Source organism: Vigna umbellata, chromosome 3 (genome assembly GCF_029865625.1).
Source record: "Vigna umbellata cultivar VRB3 chromosome 3, Vumbellata_1.0, whole genome shotgun sequence".
NCBI lineage: Eukaryota > Viridiplantae > Streptophyta > Magnoliopsida > Fabales > Fabaceae > Vigna > Vigna umbellata.
Genome location: NC_142167.1, coordinates 26,819,223 through 26,843,410, shown reverse-complemented (window position 1 = coordinate 26,843,410; position 24,188 = coordinate 26,819,223). Strand labels below are relative to the sequence as shown.

General features: G+C 31.9%; 3 protein-coding genes across 5 annotated transcripts; all 3 read left to right on the top strand.

The window, feature by feature from the left end:
- Nucleotides 1-6,543: 6,543 nt before the first annotated feature.
- Nucleotides 6,544-9,971, top strand: LOC124820411 (E3 ubiquitin-protein ligase AIRP2-like). Its single transcript, XM_047292091.2, has 5 exons — nt 6,544-7,108; nt 8,119-8,263; nt 8,546-8,612; nt 8,749-8,983; nt 9,580-9,971. The coding sequence occupies exons 1-5, from the start codon at nt 6,987-6,989 to the stop codon at nt 9,797-9,799; spliced, it is 789 nt and encodes a 262-aa protein (XP_047148047.2). The 5' UTR covers nt 6,544-6,986; the 3' UTR covers nt 9,800-9,971.
- A 199-nt stretch (nt 9,972-10,170) lies between these two features.
- On the top strand, nt 10,171-12,037 carry LOC148202138 (uncharacterized). The gene is made up of 2 exons (XM_088110425.1): nt 10,171-11,575; nt 11,869-12,037. The coding sequence occupies exons 1-2, from the start codon at nt 10,465-10,467 to the stop codon at nt 11,898-11,900; spliced, it is 1,143 nt and encodes a 380-aa protein (XP_087966551.1). The 5' UTR covers nt 10,171-10,464; the 3' UTR covers nt 11,901-12,037.
- A 4,511-nt stretch (nt 12,038-16,548) lies between these two features.
- LOC124820408 (Peptidase S24/S26A/S26B/S26C family protein) lies at nt 16,549-19,432 on the top strand. Of its 3 annotated transcripts, XM_088108643.1 has the most exons (6): nt 16,585-16,706; nt 16,984-17,049; nt 17,298-17,538; nt 17,624-17,696; nt 18,098-18,263; nt 18,947-19,432. In XM_088108643.1, exons 3-6 carry the CDS (start codon nt 17,373-17,375, stop codon nt 19,055-19,057), a joined length of 516 nt encoding a protein of 171 aa, XP_087964769.1. In that variant the 5' UTR covers nt 16,585-16,706; nt 16,984-17,049; nt 17,298-17,372; the 3' UTR covers nt 19,058-19,432. The 3 variants fall into 3 exon arrangements, with proteins under 3 accessions (XP_047148039.1, XP_087964770.1, XP_087964769.1); XM_047292083.2 differs by lacking the exon at nt 16,984-17,049 and having other exon boundaries at nt 16,549-16,706; XM_088108644.1 differs by lacking the exon at nt 16,984-17,049 and having other exon boundaries at nt 16,558-16,706; nt 17,357-17,538.
- Nucleotides 19,433-24,188: the final 4,756 nt, after the last annotated feature.

The following is a 24,188-nucleotide window of genomic DNA, read 5'->3' as shown; positions in this document are numbered from 1 at the left end:
AATTTAAATCTTCAATAAGATGTTCAATTTTGCATGCAATAAGTTATCTAGTCATCTAATGATAATATTTTAGCAACAATCCAAGCATTATCATTGTCTTTGTAGTAATCATTAAATGCACAAAATAGCCTTTCCATTATAGAATATAGTTACTTGGGTGGTGTTACTTCATTCCAAACAAGCCAAAATTATACTACCTGCATTATTGAACATTCAATTATCATCTTTTACTCTATGAAGTAAGCAGAAAAGTACGTATCTGTCTTGAACCGAACCTGTTTTGGGAAATGGTAAACACTAAAATTGTGAAACTATGAAAAAGAACTAAAACAGAAAAGTGTGGAAGAGAAAGAAGTGAATGATGTTAGCACAATAGCATATTAGGAGTAGGGACTATATTTTAGTTATTAATTATTACCCTCTGACCTAAATTTTTTGGGGGAGGCAATTATACTTTATAACAAGCAACAATAAATATTTTATTTATTAAAAGTATTTTTACTACAATATACTTACGTTTTCCAAAAATACATTATTTTTACTTACTATAAAGATACACATTAATGTAATGTGTTTGGAGTAAATTAGAAAAAAATTAATATTCTTATAACACTAGTCAATTTAGACGTTGCTTTGATGACATATTTTACCTTTTAATTAACATTAATTTATAAATTTTACCATTTAAGTCTTCTAAATATATTCTATTATCAAAGTTTTCAATTTGTACACATTTCACTTATTTGTTAAACCCTGATGGTGAGTAAAGAACCATAAAATAAAAAGAATTAGAACACCATTATTTCCCTATATTTTTCTCTAAATGACATTTTTAACGTTCCACTTTTGATTTATTTATTAAAACCTTTTTCATCATCTTGTTAAAAATTAAATACACACATAATTTGAATGATAAATTTTTAAAAAATAGTTGTCAGAAGAAAAACAAATACTTAAGTTTATAATATTAAAACAATATTTGGTTGGACATGTTTCAATCTCTAGTTATTTTTGTTTATTTTTCCAGTCTTTATTGTTGCTTTTCCTCAGTTTTTAATATTGTACTTTTATATTTTTGTTTATTTGAATCAACAATACTTAAGTTTTTAATATTAAAACAAATAGTTCTCTATTAAACTTTTTATATTGTACTTTTATATGTATTTAAAATACCTTAGTTTTAATATTTAAAAAAAAATTAAAATCAGTGTATTTTATAATGACATAAAATGAGAGAATCTGGACTATAATAAACGTTCTTGATTTTTCTAAATTTTCAATCACAAAACGTGTATCATAATTTCCTCTTAATATATAATAATGACGAACTATATGCTCTTGTTATTGCCATATTTTTCAAACTATTTAGGTACATGTGTTACACTGACAAAGATTCTTGTGTAACATAAAAAACTGAAGTTAGATAAAGTTTATGTATACACGTGTCGTTAATATGCAAGAAAAACGATGTTATGTTGATTTTTGTTTCCATCTTTTGGTGTGCAAGCAACACATAACATAACTTCTGTTGCCACCTTTTTATATTATATTTTGGTTTTCCCAATCTCTCTCATTAATGAGGCTGTTACCATCTCACCATCAACAAATCAAAATTGTTTAAAGGGTCGCTTTCTTCAATTAATGATCACTCAACCGTTCAAACACAACTAGATTACGGTTGAATGTAAACTAAAGCAAACAAAAACTCATTATTATTTATCCACCAAACACTAACGCACACGTGTATCAAAATGATACAGCAATTAATTATTACAAAAATTAAAATAATATTTTTATTTTTTTCTACTAAACCCATACTTAAAAGTACATTCCAACGATATCTTCTTTATTTTTAAACCGTTCAAACTTATGTTTATTAGTATAATATCTATATATCATAAATGCTATAATAAGTGGTTGAATATCATTATTATTTATGATAAGGTATTATTATTAACTATGATATTATATAATTGAAGTAAATATTATTTCATTTATAATATGGGTTAACGATTTATATTAATTTTATAAATATAATTAATATATTTTTTAAAATATTTACCACTCATTATTTATTATTATTTATAAAAGATTTAAACTTTTTTTTTTACATACTAACGAATAATTCAAATTATTATCAAAATCTTGTCATTTATTTGTAAATTCACACTCAAAATAAGATAAATTTTTATATTAAATTATATAGTTTATTTTGATTTTAAATCTTTTGACTTAATTAAGTTTCAATATATTATAAATAAATCGATTTAATTTTTCCTTCAAATCAATCTTATATCTCATAAATGTTATCTGTGAGAGTTAAATTTACAACCTTTCACACCATCTTCTCTAATTTTTATCACTAATAAAAATTTAAACAATGTCCTATGTCATCTTCTATATTAAAATCTCTAGATATAATAATTACATGTATCACATTTCAAACAACATGACACTCATCTAACAAAAGAGATTAAATTTATTTTATTTAACAAATATTAAAAAGTAAAAATAAATTATATACCTTAATATAAAAATAAATTACTAACTAAGTCAACAAAATTTGAAAATGCTGTATATCCAATAAACGATAATTTTAAAGATGCACGGTTGAAGAAACGTAGCTTCTTCAAGAATTTTGGTAGATCACGTTACTTGCAAGTATGATCCAAAATTAATCTTTTCCTTTGGGAATCCAAAATTGTTGTGGACAAAACGAAAAGTTGCGTTAGGATTAGATTCCGTCGTGGCGTGAACATTAACTAACTAAACTTTATCCAACAAAAATGAACGAATAAAAGGTGTTGCATCCTTTGCAACTGCTTTCAATAATTAAATTACCAACAAATCATTCTCCGACACTCCAATTTCTTCCTTCGCTTTCGACCGTGAAAGGAAATCCAACATAACAAATTTGGATAACACCATTCTTACACACTCTTTTTCTTAGTACTTTCTTCAACACATTTCTTCAGCATTTGGTGAATTATATGTGGGCTCTCCAAAGAGAATCTGCACCCAAATAATTTTTGTAGAATCTAATTCATTATCTTTTAAATCAAAAATATCATACTTATAACATTTATCATAATTAAAAAAAATTAAATTTCTTTTTTAACTAAATAAATTTATTCTTAACTTAACTTCACAAGTTTATGAGATAACATTCTACACCACTCATTATTATTATTATTATTATTTAAACATGTATATTAATAGATGAGAGATTTTTAATGTATGTTATTGTGTAAAATTAAATATTTGTGAATAATTCACTAATAATGATATAGGGGATATGATAGCCTAAAAAAACTTCATTAAAGTAAAACATAATATCTAATTCAACTTAAAAATATTACTTGAAGTTGGATTTTTTTTTTATCTCAGTCATATATCCTCACTAATGCATTCTAGAAAATTGTGTTCATAAAAATAAATTTGACTATAAAATGTTCATAATAATCTATAATTTTCAATTAAATGTGCTTAATTTTGAGTGAGAATAATGTAACTTAGGCAATCGTGAACAATAAATAAATAAGTAAACACGAAGTTTGGCTACATAGATATTGCTTAACTCAGTGGATGAATTTTACAAGTGCTTTCATTTCAATTGTTAATCTTTGGGAGCAAGGAAAATCTTTCTGGGAACACTAATATGTCCTATCATTTCACTTTTACTATTTCAGTACACAAAAGTAATTAAAAAATATACTATCTGTGTGGTTATTTCAATAGATAAATTTGAAGGAGAGTATGTCAATAAGTGATTTGATTAACATGATTGATAAAAAAATAAATTTTAATATATTAAAATATAATATAACTATTTTGATGTCACAATAAAAATTAATATTATATATATATAAACTTAAGCAACAAGTTACTTATCTAGTTTCTTTCCTTTTTACACCTAAAAACCTCGTTTTGATGAAAAAATTCAAAGACATTCATGCAATTTACCTAATCAATTCTTCATACTTTGATACACACACGAGAATCAGTTATAAAATTTATTTCTCCCAACCCACATAAGTGATATGGTTTGTAGAAACTCAAAAACACAACAAAACACATGAAAATTTTATAATAGGTAACGGAAAATAAAGGAAAAAGAACATTTTTTCGCCATAAATATTTGCAACTTTGGCAAGATGAGATTATTGATGCATCCTGCATTTTCACTCTCACACTCGCTCACAAGTCACGACATAAGAACACAATTCATCTCTCAAATTCATTATACCTAATTCATTTTGTTCTTACAGAGCTAAATATATATTGCGAAGACTCCAAAAGCACTTCGAACACTTCAAGCCTTTGACTCCAAAGGTACTCATCCTCCTTCGGGACACTCGTCTTGCTTCATGATACTCGTTCTCCTTAGGCCAAGCATGAGTTGTGCTTGTAGAAGACACTTTGATGCCCAAGTGTGCAGTTAACAATAAATGTTGTAGTTAATGAACATACTTAGCATACCTCGTAGAATGCACTATTTATACTACTGTTCATGTACCCTTACTTGGATGGGCTTGGGCAACATGACCAAATTACCAACTAATCTCAAATTATTGTAGCGTATTGTAGATAATACAATTAGTGCAATGTCATCATAGTCGAACAAGTAAGGACCGAATACATGTCGGCTTAGTAGATCGACATGTACTCGGCCACATACAACTCTTATCGAATCCAAGAATAACTTGGTCATGTATACATTTGAACAATGCGATCCTTGTTAACTCATTAGCAAGTGTACCAAATCGTATCAAGTAATATAAATTGGTAAGACCAATTATCGTTTCCCAAGAGACTCGTGTTTACTTAACAAGTGTGTAATACCTTAATTAATTGTAACCCTATGAAATATGAAAATGTCCAAAGAATATAAGAGATATTATATCACATACCACAAACACACCGACATAGCAATTTGAAATGGGAGGCCACAACCTCAACACCCTCACATGTAATGGTGGACTACCACTTTCAACTAACTTCATAAACAAGTACTCACTTGACCACATTACATACAAAATTACAAAAAAAGCACAACATTTAAAGATGAAAAACATAAAAAAACACTAACCTAAAATTATGAAATTATCGTAACAACATAACAGTGAAAAAAACCAAAATTGACACACACACTGATACATATTGAAGACATATGCACTTTCGATTGTCAATCCAACTCACTTTACTGCCATTGGAAGCTTGATTTTTCACTTTCACTTTTCTATCAATGGAATCCCTGTCTTCTCATTGTTTTGTCGCAAATAGAGAAAACCCCTATTTTTGTTTTTTATTTTCTTATTTTTCTTATTAGTTCAAATTTCCACATCACAAAATCGTTCTATACCACATCTGCATATATTGTCATGAAACCATGCCTAAGCAATCAATGTTAATGATTTAAATGTTGTAAAAAAAAAGAATTTATTGATGCATATTAACGAATTTAGGGACAAAATTGACACAAAATTAAAAACAGAGACCAAGCTAACACACTCCCACTAAAGTGGGAACTACTCAAGCAATTAAGCCTAATATAAAAAATTGTATAGTAACTAAAAATGTTTAGATTTTTTTTCTACATAAAACTTTTTGCTATTTTATAAAAGTAAAATATTTAGATTTGACTTTATGGTGTCAAGATGACATGATTTTACCATAATCAAACTCAAGTTGTGTCATATTAATGTGATTTTATTCGAGTCGTTGGTACAACTTATCTTAAATCATAAATTTTTTTAAGGATTAAATATATTTTTAGTTCTTCAAATATAATAAAAATTTTGATTTTGTTTTACTCGTTAGTTTCTAAAGTAATAAATTTAATCACTCATTTCTAACCATGTTAAATTTTGTCTCACTTGATAAATTATATTTCACGTAAGCAATTATGTTTACTACACTTGTTAAATAGTATATTTTGAACGATATTTTTTTAAAATATGAAACATTAATGATTATTGAGGATACCTTAACCATAGGCCTCTCCGTTCTCATATCCCATCTCTAGCCATATGCTTTGTTGCATGTGTTATCATCAACTATCGTCACTTATTGTGACGATGTTAGTAACGTTGATGGTGTCATCTTCTCCCTCCACTCATGGGATCTTTTTTCTTCCTCTTCAAAACGAAACCCACCATACCTTGTTGCCATTCGATTCTGGACCACCCTCATCATGGCTCCTCTTTTTTTATTTCTTTGTGCCTCCCCATTTTCGAAATCCCTTGTATTGACTCTCTTTTAATGAATAATTTTAATGAGAATTAATTCTAGCAAAACAAAACAACCATTATACTAACTATGCCCGAAATGGTATCACTTTGTTAATTGCCCCTAACTAACAACGATTTTGTTAATTATTGTAATTATGGTAGTTTTTTTAAAGGAAAGAAACATATAAACTGTTATAAAAAGTCCGAAAATATATTAATTGTTACAATAACTGTGAGTACCTACAAATTCTATGAATAGTATTAAGAGATGGAGATAATTTATTAAGAAAAAGTGTCGGAATAATAATTCCATTCGAAGAGCTAAGAAAGAATTTTTCGTGGAAACGTTTGTCACGGGAAACTAGCAAAATGAATCTTGCATGAATCTCACGAAGAAAAGAGAAAAAAAGAAAAAAAAAAAGTATAAGTGTTGTTAGGGTAATATTTTAAACAAACTCACGATCATGACGAGATATACAGCTACTTATGGGCATATGTATGTACAAATACAACACAAACGAGTTACGTGTAGCTCAAGCGAAAACCCAGCAAAATTTCCCAACACCCTTTTACCCTCTCTCTCTCCCATCTCAAACTGCTCAATTTTATGATTAGTTTGGTACGAGGAACGGGTAAAACGAGGTACGTGTTGGGTTTCGTATAGTATTTCCAATAGAACTATAGTGCTAGGAAGAAGGGTCACGGGATTTGTTTGTGGGTTTATCATGTTACTTGTTTGGTTGTGAGAGTTCATCAATGGGGTTTGGTCTGAAAAGGACGAAGAGGAGAGGAGAAGCAGAGGAAGAAGGAAGGATGCGCAAGTCTTTCAAGGATTCGCTCAAAGCTCTTGAAGCTGACATCCAGTTTGCCAACACACTGTAAATTTAATTTTTCCCTTTTCTCTTTCCAATCTAAAACCCAACAAGGTTTTTCTTTTCATTAAGTGATTTTTGAATGCTACCCTTTTCCCAAATATCTTTCTTTTTTGGAGAAGATGCTATCTTTTTGGATTCCAAAGTATTCTAGCTTATGATGGCTGCAGTCATGTATGGAGCTATTTAGATGTAAACTCAGTTTTTTTTTTTTTCCTTTTCATTACAGTTTGGTTCTGTTCATCCTTGCATCTTACAATGTCATCATGGTTTTGTTTTTCTCTTTTATAATAATTTCCTCCCATGCTTAAGCTGGTGTAAAAGACCAGTGAATTGTACTCTTGAAGTGGAGAAGATAAAATAGGAAACTAATTTGAAGGGAAGGAAAAGAGGGTTTATAATATAACCATTAAATATGGATTAAGAAAACAAAAACACAATTTTCTATTGAACTTTTTTTCAATAAAGTTTTCGTTTTGAAGGAGACCGAGCAATTCAATTCTTTTGGTGTTTTCCCATTGGGTGGCAATGCCTCAGTTTGTGGCACTGTCACCTCTTTTTGTAAAGAGGATCCAATAAAATTAATTAAAGTACACCTTTTTTCATATTCTTTTATAATGGTGGTGCTTCTTGTACCAAGTTCAAATTCCTGCAAATTTTCACTTACTATAGCAGACAAATTTTCAAATTTTGAACAGTGCCGTTTAAAAGCATAGCAGATTACTGTGCTACATGGCAATGAGACATGTTTGAATCCTAGCTTCCAATTATTTTTGCATTTTAAAGCTGTGAGATGACCCACCCTTTTCAATTTTTTTTATTTAAACATTATTGTAGTGTAGACTTCTACCATTATCACAACAAAATGAGATAGAGAAGCTTTTATGTGCCCAGTTTAAATGATACATAGCTGCCCATTCTATTCATTGTTTCATCCAATGTTAAATTTGTCTTGAAAAAGGTTCATTATCTTAGGTTTTTAACTCATTCTTTGTGCTAAATATGGTTTTAATCAGAGCTTCTGAGTATTCAAGTGGAGGTGCCAGCTTCCAAATGAGATTGTCCTACAGTCCAGCTGCTCAATTCTTCCTTTTTCTTGTTCAGTGGACTGACTGTCACCTTGCTGGAGCCTTAGGATTGCTCAGAATTCTAATATACAAGGTGTTTTCCTGCTTCTTCACTTAGCTTATTAATATTGCCCTTTTCCTTTAAGCGTACAATTTAAGAGCATACTTCCATACAAATATGATACTATAATTTGTAAAATGTAAGCATAACCAATGTTACTATATTGTGGTCATGCTATAAGGTGAACTTGTTGACTTTCACGATAACTTCCTTAAATTCATAGTAATATTGATTTCTGATTGTTTGATAATGTAGAAGTTTTTACGCTGACAGAGCATATTCATTAAACTCTAATACATATTGGGTTCACTACAGGCTTATGAAGATGGAAAGACAACCATATCCATTTACGAAAGAAAAGCCAGTCTAAAGGAATTCTATGGTAAGTGAATAGCAATACTGGAATCATGGCATGTGTGCATTCATATGATAAGATTTATTATCTTTACCTGAACTTTTTTAGAAAAGTGCTTCACAATCCAAATGTGATTACTTCTACACCCTGACTATAATAACAGGTGTGGTGTTTCCCTCTTTATTGCAACTTCACAGAGGAATCACTGATGTTGAAGACCGAAAACAAAAACATCTATGTGCTACTAAGTATAATCTTAAAGATTTGACAAGCAAAGGAAAGTTTTCTGAAACTGACATTGAGAGAGAAGAAGAGTGTGGTATTTGCTTGGAGATGAATAGCATGGTTGTATTGCCCAACTGCTATCATTCAATGTGTACGGAATGCTACCAAGACTGGTGAGTGAATTGAGACAACAATTTATTGCAGAATACTTTTCATAATTAAGGTTGTGTTTGTTATGCATAGATTACACCGTCTCAGACATGTTGAACATGAATCTAATGTGAGACAAGGATTTCTGATAACCATCTTAAAAGTCACGGTCCCTTAATATTTGGAATCCAAGTGAGATTAAGTCTCATTTTGAGTAAAAATGAGGAAGTTGATAATCATAAAACGATGAAGACTCATATTTATTATCTTAAAATTTTGGATTGGAAGTGGTCTCAGGTTGGATTCAGTCAAGTCGATGTATCAAAACTGATGTGGGTAATTATTGTTGTTTTTTTGTGTTGACATGAATCTGGAGGCCTTGTCTAATGTTCCTCATTTTATTCAAGATCCTATAGCATTCTGTAGTCAAATAATTGTTTTACATCTCCAGAAACATTTTTACTTGAAGTGAACAGAAATATCAGGTCACTACTTTTTTCTTGTGTGAAATGTGCAAAATTTCTGCCAAAAGCCAAACTGTGTATTATCATACCTGTTACTATTTGAGGGCCATTTTTTCTTTCACGTCTAAGGATTCTTGTTTTTTCTGTTGGTTTAGGCATGCAAGATCTCAATCTTGTCCTTTCTGTCGAGACAGTCTCAAAAGAGTAAACTCTGATGATCTTTGGATCTACATTAGCAGCAGTGAGATCAATGACTTGGCTTCAATCAACAAGGAGAATTTGAAAAGATTGTTCATGTACATAGAAAGTTTGCCTGTAATTGCCAGATCCTACATTCACCATCTCATATCATCACCACTAGTGATTGCCAATTAGTAGAAAGTTCATTCAAGCCTATAAGTTTCTAATATTAATGATTCTCAGTTTGTGCAGGAATTTCTCCGTTTGTAAATACATGTTACCTTGTGATCACAGTCCATATTATATACTCATTTCAATGGAATTAAATTAAGGGTTCACCAGTACAAATATTCCTCGTTGTCCATGACCAGAACACCTATTTTGCTTTGCATTTTTAATTTTGGTTTATGGGTGGTGCTAGCAATATAAGTAATTAATTAAAGCAGAACTACATGCTCATTTTCTCCATGTAGGTTTTTTGTTCTGGTGAATGAGACTATTCAATTTAATGGAGGTATCATTTTTATAATTACACACTAAAAATGAAAATAAAAGAAGATGTGAGAAATATCGTTTCTACCCCTGTTTTGTTATGTTTATTTGCTTTCTGTTACTGTGGTAGATTTTGGTAGATATTTCTAGCATTCTGTTATTGTGCTAGACAGGCTGTAATCCTCTTTATTTTCTTCTTTTTATTTTGTACAATGTGCTGAATATATATTGAGCACTTTCAGACTTTATTAGATGGAATGAATAATGAGGATTAAGGTGCTTGGCCATTACTCTGTCATGGTATCATCGCTAACACCCACTGCTTCTTCCGCCTGAAGCTTCTTTTTCTTCTTCCTCATTTTCTGAAAATGGCTTCCCTGAGCCATCCTATTACACAAACACCGGATCACCTTGTGAATCCGGCAAACCCACTTTATCTTCATCCTGCAGAAAACCCAGCATTGGTGCTTGTTTCCCCTCTCCTTACGGAGAGCAATTTTCATCAATGGGAACGTGACATGGTCGTTGCACTGGAGACCAAAAACAAGGAGAAGTTCATTGATGGTACTCTTCCTTGTCCCCCTCTCTCAGATCCACTTCACGAAGCTTGGCGTCGCTCAAATCGAATGGTGATGTCCTGGCTCACACGATCCATGACTTCTTCGATCAAGCAATCGGTGATGTGGATGGATACAGCATCAGAGATTTGGAGAGATCTCAAGGATCGATTCTCCCATGCTGATAAATTTAGGGTTTCTGATCTTCAGGATCAGATTCTCGCTTGTCATCAAGGTGATTTACCTGTTTCTGAGTATTATACGAGATTGAAAATCCTATGGAAAGAGTTGGAGCTCTATAGATGTGTTCTCAACTGCAATTGCTTAACTCCCTGTGCTTGTGGACTTCTTGCGAAACTTCAAAAAGAAAGAGAGGATGATTATGTGATTCGATTTCTCCGTGGTCTCAATGAGAGCTATGCCCAAGTTCGTTCTCAAATCATGATAATGGATCCCATGCCTTCGATTGTCAAAACTTTTTCTATGGTTCTTCAGCATGAACGTGAGTTCATTAGCACCAATCCTAAACATCCTGTTTCCGATTCTTTGGCCTTCACTGCAGTTTCGAATGCTCAACCACGGTTCAACTCTTCCAACAAAGTCCCTTTCAATGCTAGTAAGAACAATTTCAAGAACAACAAATTCTGTGAAAAATGCAAGAAGACCAATCACACCATTGAAACCTGTTATTTTCGCATTGGTTTTCCTGCTGGTTATAAAAAGAACAAGCCCAACACCAAAGCTTCTGCCAGTTTGGTTGAAGTAGATTCAGCTGCCTCTCTACAGCACCTTGATTTGGATGGTAGTCCTCCCAATGACCAATTCACTTTCTCTAAAGACCAGTATCAAGCAATTTTGGCTTTGCTTCAACAGAGTAAGGATCACTATTCCTCAGTGAATCAAGCCTCTGTTAAACACTCAGGTATATCTTCTGATTTTATTCCCTGGATATTTGATAGTGGTGCCACCGATCATATTTGTCCCACCAAATCCTTATTTCATAACCTTCATGCCATAACACCCATACACATTAAATTGCCTAATCACACTACTGTCACTGCCAATTTCTCTGGGAATATTCACATAGGTGACTTATTCCTTCTTGATGTTCTTTTTGTTCCTGACTTTTCTGCTCATCTAATTTCTATTTCCAAACTTGTTTCCACTATTGACTGTATGGCAGTATTCTCTGATTCTCACTGTCTTCTTTTCCAGAAATCTCACTTCAAGATGATTGGAGCAGCTAGGAAGATTAATGGCTTGTATTGTCTTGCAGAATCAAATGCTATGCGTTGCAATTTACCTTTCCAAACTGATGTTATCAATAAATCAAATGCTTTCGTTGTAAATGCAGTCAATACCAGTGCACTTTGGCACCATAGACTAGGCCATACTTCAAATTCCATTTTACAATTGTTATCTTCTCAACATGCTGATATTATATACAAGAATTGTACTCCTTGCGACACTTGTCATTTTGCCAAACATAAGAAATTACCTTTTTCTCTTAGCACCTCCAAGAGTTCTCAATTTTTTGAGTTGTTGCATGCTGACATATGGGGACCCTTACGCACTGTTTCTATTGATGGTCATAAATATTTTTTAACACTTGTTGATGATTTCAGTAGATTCACATGGGTTTATCTTCTAAAATCAAAAGCTGAGGTCCAAATTGTTCTTCCCAATTTCATACATCTCATTGAAAATCAATTTGACACTAAACTTAAAAGATTAAGATCTGACAATGGCAAGGAGTTTTTCTTAACTGATTTCTTCTCTTCTAAAGGCATTTTTCATGAAACATCATGCATTGAATCACCCCAGCAAAATGGAATAGTTGAGCGTAAACATCAACATATTTTGAATGTAGCTCGCGCCTTACTTTTCCAATCACATCTTCCCTCTGTTTTTTGGTCTTTTGCTATAAGACATGCTGTACATCTCATAAACAGGCTCCCAACTCCATTTCTCAAAAACCAATCTCCTTATGAAATTGTTTTTAGAAAAACTCCTGATTTTAAAATGCTTAGAGTCTTTGGTTGTCTAGCCTTTGCAAACACTATTACTTCTGGCAGAACCAAATTAGACAAAAGAGCTTCTAAGTGTATTTTTCTTGGTTTCAAATCAGGGGTCAAAGGTTTTCTGTTATTTGATATGACTACACATAAGCTTTTGCTCTCTCGTAATGTCATTTTTTATGAGTCTCATTTTCCATATTCTGTTTCTCATCATCATCACACTGGTACTGCTGCATCCCAACAATCATTTGATTCTTTGATTGCTTTTGATATATCTGGTTCACACTTTAATGATTTTCGTATTATTTCGGATGTTATCTCTAGTAATAATGATAATCATGTTGTTGAACCAGTTATGCAATTTCATAATGATTCTACTGATATTGTACAACCTGTTGATCCACCTGGTAGACTTTCAACTAGAATTAGGAAGCCACCTGCTTATTTGTCTGATTATGATTGTTCCACTGTTTCTTTTGCTCCTACTTCTAGCTCCACAGCTTATCCTTTACAATCATACTTGTCATATTCCAAATGTTCTGACTCTCACACTGTTTTTTGCATGTCTTTATCTGCTTTCATTGAGCCATCTTCTTTTAAAGAGGCTTGTCAACATGCTCATTGGCAGCAGGCCATGCTTGCGGAAATTAAGGCTCTTGAGAGGAATAGAACTTGGTCATTGGTCCGATTACCACCAAAGAAAAGAGTTGTTGGTTGCAAATGGGTCTACAAGACTAAATTGAATGCAGCTGGGGTTATAGAAAGATATAAGGCACGCTTAGTTGCCAAAGGGTTCACACAAACTGAAGGCATGGATTTCTTTGATACTTTTTCCCCTGTTGTGAAGCTTACAACTGTCAGGTTTCTCCTTTCCATTGCTGTTTCTCATAACTGGTTTTTACACCAGCTTGACGTTGATAATGCTTTTTTGCATGGTGATTTGGATGAAGAGGTTTATATGAAACCTCCGCCGGGCTTGATTCTTCCCGAACCTCATTTGGTTTGTAAATTGCACAAGTCTCTCTATGGTCTTCGCCAAGCTTCTCGACAATGGAATGCTAAGCTCACAACTGCCTTACTTTCTTATGGATTTTCTCAGAGTACCGCTGATCATTCATTATTTCTTCGACAGTCTGCTACCTCTTTTACTGCTCTTCTAATATATGTGGATGATATCGTTCTAACTGGTGATAGCATGGATGATATTGTTGCTGTTAAGAAATTTTTACATCAAGAATTCCGCATCAAAGACTTGGGAAATCTCAAGTATTTCCTTGGTTTTGAAGTTGCTAGATCACAACAGGGTCTTGTCTTGAATCAACGAAAATATTGCTTAGAAATTTTAGCTGAATTTGGTCTCACTGGATGTAAACCAGCACCTTCTCCTTCAAATCCTACCGATAAGCTAAATGATGATGATGGTGATCTTCTTTCAGATCCTACTTCTTATAGGAGATTAATTGGCAAACTACAGTATCTAACAAACACACGGCCTGATATTTCTTTTGCTGTTCAGCAAGTTAGTCAGTTCATGTCCAAGCCCAGATCCTCTCATCTCAATGCTGTTTTCAGGATTTTGAAATACCTCAAAGGTTGTCCTGGATTAGGCCTCTTTTATCCTTCCAGCAATCCTCACAGACTTCAAGCTTTTTCTGACTCCGATTGGGCTACTTGTTGCATCTCTAGAAAATCCATCACTGGTTATTGTGTATTCTATGGGAATTGTCTTATCTCTTGGAAATCAAAGAAGCAATCCACCGTGTCCAGGAGCTCTACTGAAGCTGAATACAGAGCTTTAGCCTCTGTTGCTTGTGAATTGCAATGGTTGAAGTATGTTGCTGATGATTTATGCCTTAAAATTCCAAGTCCTTTTCCTACATTTTGTGATAATCAGTCTGCCATTCAACTGGCTAAGAATCCATCCTTTCATGAACGCACCAAACATATTGAAGTGGATTGTCATCTTATTCGTGCTAAGGTTCTTGATGGACTCATTGTTCTTTCTCATGTTCCTTCGAAGCATCAATTGGCAGATATGTTTACTAAGTCACTTTATCCTGGACCTTTCAACATCAATTTATCCAAGATGGGATTGCTAAACATTCACCACCCATCTTGAGGGAGGGTGTGAGAAATATCGTTTCTACCCCTGTTTTGTTATGTTTATTTGCTTTCTGTTACTGTGGTAGATTTTGGTAGATATTTCTAGCATTCTGTTATTGTGCTAGACAGGCTGTAATCCTCTTTATTTTCTTCTTTTTATTTTGTACAATGTGCTGAATATATATTGAGCACTTTCAGACTTTATTAGATGGAATGAATAATGAGGATTAAGGTGCTTGGCCATTACTCTGTCAGAAGAAAATATTTTCTTAAGATTTGTTTGATCATAGAAAAATTTAATGTTTTTTCAGTAATTAAGAAATTATAACTTTATTTCTCATTTTGGATATGTTTTAAAGATTAGTACACAAATTTAGGAGCTTGATTGCACGTTTTATTTGTTTGGGAATGTTTCTTTCATAGGCTTTATTTATGTTTTAAAAAATATATATCCAGAGACTATTTTTTTTCCCATTAATATCTTTCTCATAGAATCATTCTTTTAGGGGAAAAAAAGTAGGAATTTAACTTTTACGATTTAAAAAGTGTTTCACACAATTAAAATTATATATTACTCCTATAAAATGTGATAAATCATTAAAATTTACCACAAAAAAACTTGCGTTACTTTTAATTTTTTAAAATGTTATATAAATGTTTTTAAAAATATTTATGGAAAAACAATCATGTTTTAATGGAATTCATGATTCTGTGAAAAAAATGTAATATGTTCATAGACTTTTATCCTTATTAATTTTTCAAAATTGTTATAACTTATATATGTAACTGTTGTTTAAGAAATATCCCTTTCATTGAATTTTAGGTATAATTGTTTTACTAGTATAATAGAATTGAGTTTGCAAAATAAATTAACAAACAAATATTTTAATTTAGAAAAAAAAAACATAAAAAATCACTTAATTGAAATCCTATACTTGAACTCTAAAACAATGTGGACTAATGAAGTTACTGAGGTATCATATTAACATAATATCCATAAATAAACAAAAGTATTAAAAAAATATATCAATTTAGTGATAATTTATTTTAAGATTTTTATCAATCACCATGGAAATTAAAAAAAGTTGAGTGATATTCTAACCTAAATATTAAGTTCTTCCAATATAAAACTATTGGATATTTCGAAGCAATAACATGTTATAAAAGAACTCGCTTTGTTTATTTATTTAGATTCAATATTTTAATACAAAATATAATAATAATTGTTAATTAAAATAAACATTAGTATTGTCATTTTAATTAATAATTATACTATATTGTATTATTCTGTAAATAAATACATATTTTCTTATTTAAAAAATGTTTATTTTACGGTGTTTAGTTCTCATAAGGGCCCTTTTATTTATTTGTTTAAATAAAGTATTTCTTTAGACCATACGAAAATATAATTCATATTTTAGAGATTTTATATGAACGAGTTATCTTTCATTTATTTACGTTATTAAAATATATTTTATTTTAAAAATAGATATAATTAAAAATATTTTGTTAGAGACACAAAGTAAAACTTTGAAAAACTTGTATTTTTAAAAATTTTAAAATACAATGAAATAAGATATAATTTTCATAAGAAAAAATTGAGACAAAAGAAGATCTAGTTACTTTTTTTAAAAAAAAAAAGCTTAAAAAAATATCATTTACACAGTCTAAAAATAATATTTTTCTTTTTACACATTTTCAAAATTAATTTTTAGATGCTACATAAATGAACTTAATTAAGGAAATTAGTTACAATTTGGAATTGGGTATTGCAGCATGCGTGTAATGTGTAGACCCACCAGCAGGCCCAAACACTTCATTTCAACAAAAACCTTCAAATCTGAAGTCTCGTTCGCTCTGTTTAGCTCACAACATTTTCAGTTAATAAAACGAAGTTACCCTTACACCCATCATTCCTCTCTTCGTTGCCTGGTAATTAAATCTCCCTCTTCTATTCTAAGGGTACCCATATCTTTATGTAAGATCTTTCATCAATGTCACCGTAATTTTTGTATGTGCTTTTGTACTTGTCCTTTTGTCTATGTGCTTGTAAGCTGTTTGATTAAATGCCTCAGTTACCGTTGTGTTTTCTGAAGTTTACAAGTGATAAATGTTGCTACTTTCACTGGCTCTTCAATGTGAGCCTTTCAATTCGGCATTTTCAGAATGCCCAGTTGATGAACTTGTTCCATTTCTTCCAACCCTGTAGGGGTTCCTATTGGATCACATTTCGCAGGGTTAATAATCATAGGAACCCGCTACATGCAGAAGCAAGGTAATGCACACTTCTAAGCTTTAATGCTCTGGAAACTTGCGAATTTGGTGGATTGGTTAGGCATTGAACATGTTGAAGATAGCAATTCTTCTGATATAGTTGAACTTAGGTTTTCTCATTATGTGTAAATTAGTGGCTTGCTTTCTTGAGTTTGCTTGTTAATGTCAGTTTATTTATTTATTTTTTATGTTTGAAACAGTACAATATTTTCTGGTAGTTTGTAATTTTCTAGTGTGTTTCACTTTCAGTTGCTCTTTTATTGATGTGCTGTGGAAAGCTGACTGCTGACCGTGGATTTTTGACTTAGATGTGCACCTAAACACATGGGGTCAAGCAGTTTTCTATGGAACTGTACTAAAAAATTTGTCACAGCTGCTGTCATCACTGTGACTGTGTCTGATCGTTTTGCGACAGTTGTTCCTGTTCGAGGTGGCTCTATGTCTCCCACATTAAATCCTAAAACTGGTTCTCTGATGGAAGATGTTTTTGGTATTTTTCTTGCTGAAGGAGTTCATAAGAAAATATTACTTTTACATTTGCAGATTTTGTTGTTTGACCATTAATTACACTGCAGATGACTATGTTTTTGTTGAGAAATTTTGCCTTTTGGGGTACGAATTTTCAAATGGCGATGTGGTGGTCTTCCGGTACTGTTTTTTTGTCCGTCCTTTCCAAGTATTGTATTCTTAAAATTATATGTGCATTTATATGCCGTATCTTCCTTTCTTTTGTAAGATGTCTGGGAGATAATTTAGCAAGTGACTGTAGAGTCTTGTGAATTATCATGTCTTTGGATTAATATTGCATCACAGTCGGAATTGTTGGCAGTCGTTGATTTACACTGTATACTACCTGGCTTTTTAACATTAATAGATTATTGTGATCTAACCTATATTCATCGGTTGGCTCTTGCTAAAATGGATGCTAATTTTAAGATCTTGATCTATACTATTAAGACAATTTATGTTTCATTAGAATCTATATTTGATACCTATTTGTTTTTTTTTTTTTTTTTTGAGTTTTAATTGGCATTGTGAAACTTTTGTAGCTCCCCAACGAATCACAAGGAGACACACATAAAAAGAATAGCTGCATTACCTGGTGAATGGTATGGCACTCATCATAACAACGATGTGATTCGGATCCCATTAGGACATTGTTGGGTTGAGGGAGACAACTCAGCCTCTAGCATTGATTCAAAGTCATTTGGACCGGTAAGTTGATATTATCACTGAGTTTCTGGCATGATACTGTTATGATGTCCAAAATGAAGCAAGAAAAATAAGTCTCGTGTAAAGGGTCAATGCTTGAAATTAGAGAATACAAAATTGAGGAGGACTTCTAAATCGTACTTAGTTTAATATTCCATTGTGAGTAAAACCTTAAGATTTCTGTTAACAGATGAGCAGAAGAAATTATGGCTCATAATAATTACGGGGTAAAGCCTGACTAGCATGGCTTCTTTTGCTAGAAAAAGAATGAAGGTTTATATTATGTATCAAATGCAATTGTGCTCACTTATTTCAAAGCATAGTAGAGCCGATGAGTCTTTCTGATTAATTTAAGGTCATTAAATTAGATTAGATTACATTACATTACTTAATGTTTTCAATAAAAATGCTATTTACTATAGTTTCACCACCAGATCAAGTTAATAGTTTATATTCCACTGTCTTAGCTTGCCTAGTAACTGTGTCTTTTGGTGCACTTAGGCAAACCTTGACACTAAACTAGTCTAGCGGTCAAATTACCAAACTCTTTGTAGTTAGGAAGTTACAATGTTTGCGTTAGCAGAAAATATTTTCTAGTTGGCTGTTGTGGACTTTGTTTATCCTGTAACGTGAATTATAGTTAATGTTTTTTCTTATAATTTTGGTGTGACCTGATGAATTTGCAGATTCCTTTGGCCCTAATTCGGGGAAGGGTTACCCATGTTGTGTGGCCTCCTCAAAGAATAGGAGCTGTCAAGAGTACTCCACCACAAAGATTATCTTCTGTATCGGAATAAGACTATTTTCGTTTCTGTATAATTGGATCCCACCTCTATTGTTTAATGTCCTCAAATAATAGATGTGAAAGAACTACTCAGAAGAATCTGACGTGGTTCCCTTGGATGGGGAAAACGATTGTTATTACTGAAGTTGTGTCACGGGAAAGGGGACTTACATAACCTGTGGTTGATTTGCCTTAAACCTTAATTACTTAAAGTAGGTACGGTTAGATATATTATATCTTTTATCTTTATCTTTTAGTTAGTTTGTTATTATTTTTTATTTGTATTTTGGGCTTAGCCCATATTTCTTCTATTATAGATAGAGAACCCTATGTGTGTATTTAACACAAGGGAGATTAATCCCATATATAATTTTCACTATATTCAACATGGTATCAGAGCTTAAGGTTCTTTTTTGAGGAAAACGTTTCTTGTGCCTCTGCCACTACATCCGTTGCCGCTGGCGGTGCCATCTACTGCCGCCGGTGATGCCATCGTCTACTGTCATTACCGGAGTTCTAGTTTCGACTGATGATCACTTTGTTTTCATCGTCTCGGCCAGGCGACTACCATGCCTTTAACGACGCCTTCATCGGAGTTCCTTTAAAAGTTATGGATTTGCTCCCTTTTTCGTTCTGCATTGTGGCATGTTTGGTAGTTGTTTAGAGCATCGATGTTACTCTTTTTTCCTTTTAAGGTGTCTTGATTGGAGAATTTTGGATTTTTTATGGTTTCTCTTTCTTATTCATCCATGGCTTCTTCCGCTGGTGTCTCTTGTGACCTCATTTTTTGTCACCATTGTGTTTGACCCGTCTATATATGCTTTTTTCCCATGGAAAAGATGGTTCTTGTTAGTTTATTTATAGCCATGGTGGCTCTTCAACAATTACATCTTTATCCACTCGCGGTGATTTGCAAGAGATTTACATGGAACAACAAGTCTTTATGGATTATATTAGTAACAAGCTTTTGTACATACGATTTGTATGCACAACTTGAGGGGAGTGTTAGATATATTATATCTTTTATCTTTTAGTTAGTTTATTATTATTTCTTATTTGTATTTTGGGCTTAGTCCATATTTATTCTATTATAAATAGAGAATCCTATGTCTTTATTTAACACAAAGAGATTAATTTCATATATAATTTTTACTGTATTCAACAGTTACAAACAAGATGAATGATATCTTGAGTTCTCTTCTAAACAGAAAAGATGAAACATTTATCATAACAATTGTTTCAAAGGATATCTTAAGTTTAAATGTGATTTCCCCACTAGATATGCAGAGCTGCCCGTAGATAAGTTAGCTAGCTATTTTTATTAAGAAATCATAACAAGTTTTAGTTTGGGAAAGTCAGTTTTAGTTATTTAAAAAATTGATTATATGTTCTAAACCCGATAATGAATACCATTAAATAAAAGTGATAAAGTTTTTTTAAAACAATTTTGGTTCTAATTATAATGATATATACTTTTTTTTATAGCTTTTGGTGTTAGTATAAAATATACTGTCTTACCTTTACTAAATTAAATAATTGTATTACTTAACGAAGTATATTATTGTATGATCTTTAATGAAAATATTCGTTCAAGAATAACCATATAATTTTGTAATCTTATTTTTACAAAAATTATTGACCTTTTTTTTTAATATCAAATATTTATAAGAAATTATAATTATAATTATATAAATTTTAAATTAGAATATAAATTGAGAACAACATATTTATAAATTTCGCAAACATTAATGAAAAAAATTGGTAAAATTAAAAAATAATTTTAAAAAGTTAAAAAAAAACAAGTATTCAAGTTTTAAAATATTTTAAATTTCTTTTTATTTCGTTTCTCTAAATTATAATGAAATCGTTTTTTCTTATAATAGTTAAAATACATGTGTGCAAATGTGTTTACTTTTTTTTATGATCATAAAAATAATAAAATTATTATTTTTATTATTATAATTATGAAATTAAATATAAATATTTTTTATAAATTTATTTAAAATAATTTTAATTTATTTTATAGGTAGTTTTATAATTAAAAAATGGTTTTAAGTTTAAAACCCGGTTAAATTAAAAAATGGTAAAATTGCTAAAATAGTTATTTTAATTAAAAAAAATTTATCTAAAGGGTAAATTTGAAAAACAAACGTGGACATAAAAAAATAATCCACCCTTATATATAAGTATAGATACTAATAAAAATTACAATATATCATTTAAATGAAAGAACAAAGTTTACATAAACGGGTTAAATGGGTTGGCCACTAACTCACTTAATTACAATTTTTTTTTCAAATTTTGAAAAAAATTACATTTTTTTTGTTATTGAAATCTAAATAAATTTCACTCTAAAATGATGTTAAACTCCAAAGACAATTCAAAATAAAAAAAGTACCCTACAATCCAAATATAATTCAGAAACAAGCACAAAAAAACAAACAAATAAGTTTCTAAAATTAATCATTTTTGTATCACTCATCCATTTATAATATTATAGTCCTGAATGGATAAATCCATAATATTTCTCTCTCTTGAAACATCTTTTTCTTTATCCCCATTTACAACACAATAAAAAAAAGGGTTAAATATGTTTTTAGTCCCTAAACTATCAGACGATTTTGTTTTTAGTCCCTGCTCAGAACTTTCATGGTTTTTAGTCCTTATAGTTTTGAAACTCTGAGTATTAGTCCTTAAAAATGGACGGTGTTAAGTTTTTGAAGATGTGGCAAACGGCGATGCCCACGTGATCACTGATCTCTGCCTTCACTCTCTGCCACGTGGGATGTTTAACTGTTGAACTGAGATTAAGGGTTAAGCACTTCGTTGTCTTTTATATATGAGATTTGAAGAAGTTTGGTTGTTCTTCGTGGGTGCAGCTAAGGAGAAAGAACTTGGGTACATCTGAAGGTTGGAGTTGGTATTGTTGAGGTAAGTTTGTATGTTTTGGTTTTGGTCTTCTTCTTCTTCTGTTCTTCGTGTGAATATGACGATTTGGGATATAGGGTTTTTGTGGGCACCAAAGCTGATGAAGGGATTGTTTTCTTGTAGTGAAATGAAAGGTGACAGTGGAGGAAATGGTTGGACGCGAAGGTCAATTGGTTCGTCTAAGTCGCAAAGCTGTGGATCATCTTCACGGTTACCTTCTAAATTGTGTGGTTGTGGTGAAACATTGTTGGTTTTGAAGGCAACTACTGTGAAGAACAAAGGAAGATTGTTTTATAGATGTAGAAATTGGGCAGTAAGTGATTAAATATTTCATTTCATTTTCTGAATTTTGAATTAATCCTGTGTTGTTTTGATTGCAGAGTAATTCAAGTTGTAATTACTTTGAATGGCATGATGAAGGAGTTTCTGAAACTGAAGGAAGCTTTGAAAGAAAACGTGAAGAACTTCAAATGTGTTTGGAAAATGAAAAACTCGTATTGGATCTAAGGAAGAAGAACGACAAGTTGAAAAGGAAATTAGAAGAAGAGAAGAAAGTTGGAAAAATGATGTTGTTGTTGTTTATCTTGTCATGGGCGTTAACAATTTTCTTTTGTATTATGTTTTTGTTAAAGATGAATTGTAACTAAGAATTATGGTTGAATAAAATGAGGATTGTCTGGAAATTGTTTATGTTGTTGTTTGTTTTCCCTTTAACATTGCACTGTTACTGGTATATTCATTTATGTTAATAAAGAAAACAGCTCACAGCATAAGAAAGCACAGGCAGAGTATCTGTAAATGTGGACTTGGAATAAATAAAGTTAACTTGCCATTATGCAAAGATGGAATACAACTGGAAGTTTAGTGGTCCCTTTGAAAATGAAGTGGTCACATACTATTAAATAACATAAGTTCAGTGGTCCCTTTCCACTACAAAAAATATTAAAAGCAACCACACCAACCACTGTAGGCAGTACTATAATTGTTCCCTTAGTGGGTCACTGTGAATTACAAAATTCAATACAATAAAGGGTTGGCTACAATAATTCTTCAATTGGTACTAGCTTGGGACCCTAGATGTTGTGTAGCTAGTCTTGAGGATGTTCTTCTTCCACCGTCGTCCCTTGATGCAGGTCCTGCTCCACTGACACTTCTTCCCCGTTTTGATGTTCCTCCTCCTTGGTGACTTGATGCAGCTCCTGCTTCACTGCCAGTTGTTCTTCCCCTTGTTGATGTTGGTCCTCCTTCTGATGTTGATGGAGGTGCTTGTGGTTGAGAACCTCCTGCACTGGAAGTGGCCCTTGTGCTGCCAAATCGTCCTGAACTGGAAGTGGCCCTTGTGTTCTGTAAATGGAAGTAAGCAATTGTAAGATTGTAAATAAGTTTGAATGTGTAAATAAGTGAAGTTGTAAAAGATTGATTTTGTACCTTTTTGTTTGCCCTTTTACATGTTCTTACATTATGACCAAATTCATTGCAGCTGCTACACTTCATAAGAAGATTCGTCTTTGATAATTTTGTATGAGTGACATATTCATCAGCCTCCCTTCTTCTTAGTTTTCTAGGCCTCCCAGGAGGTGTTTTATAAATTGGAGGCAGTAGGGAACCAAATTCAGAAGTAGACCACAATTGTTGTCCATTGATTGGAACAATCTCAGGGCCATAACAAGTGTCATAAGCCTCTCTCTTGTAATAAGGATGTACATAGTCTTCAGGGTTTTCTTGTTTGTAATTGATGGCAGCCACAGCGTGCCTACAAGGAATTCCTACCAAATCCCAAAAGTAACAACTACATGAATGGTTACTAAGGTCAACTACAAATTTATCCATAGTAAACCCGTGAGTGATTTCAAATTTTGCTCCCCCTGCCCAAGTTGGAATCCAATTTCCACTCTTCTCAACTTCCCCAGCAAGCCTATTTCGTGGTTTAGGCATCACAACTCCTGTATATGTCTTTGCTTTTTCTCTAAGTGTTGCAAACCTCCTCATAATGTAAGTTCTAATCCATTCCATCATAGTTATGATAGGTTTGTCTCTAGCTAGTAAAATTGTACTATTAAATGACTCAGACAAATTATTTAACAAGACATCGCATCTAGGATAACTACTAAATGCATGTTTACACCAACGATTAGTTGGAATAGATAGCAACCAATTGTAAGCATCAATGTTAACATTGGACAACTCACCCATTTTCTTTTCCCAATCCTGTTTCA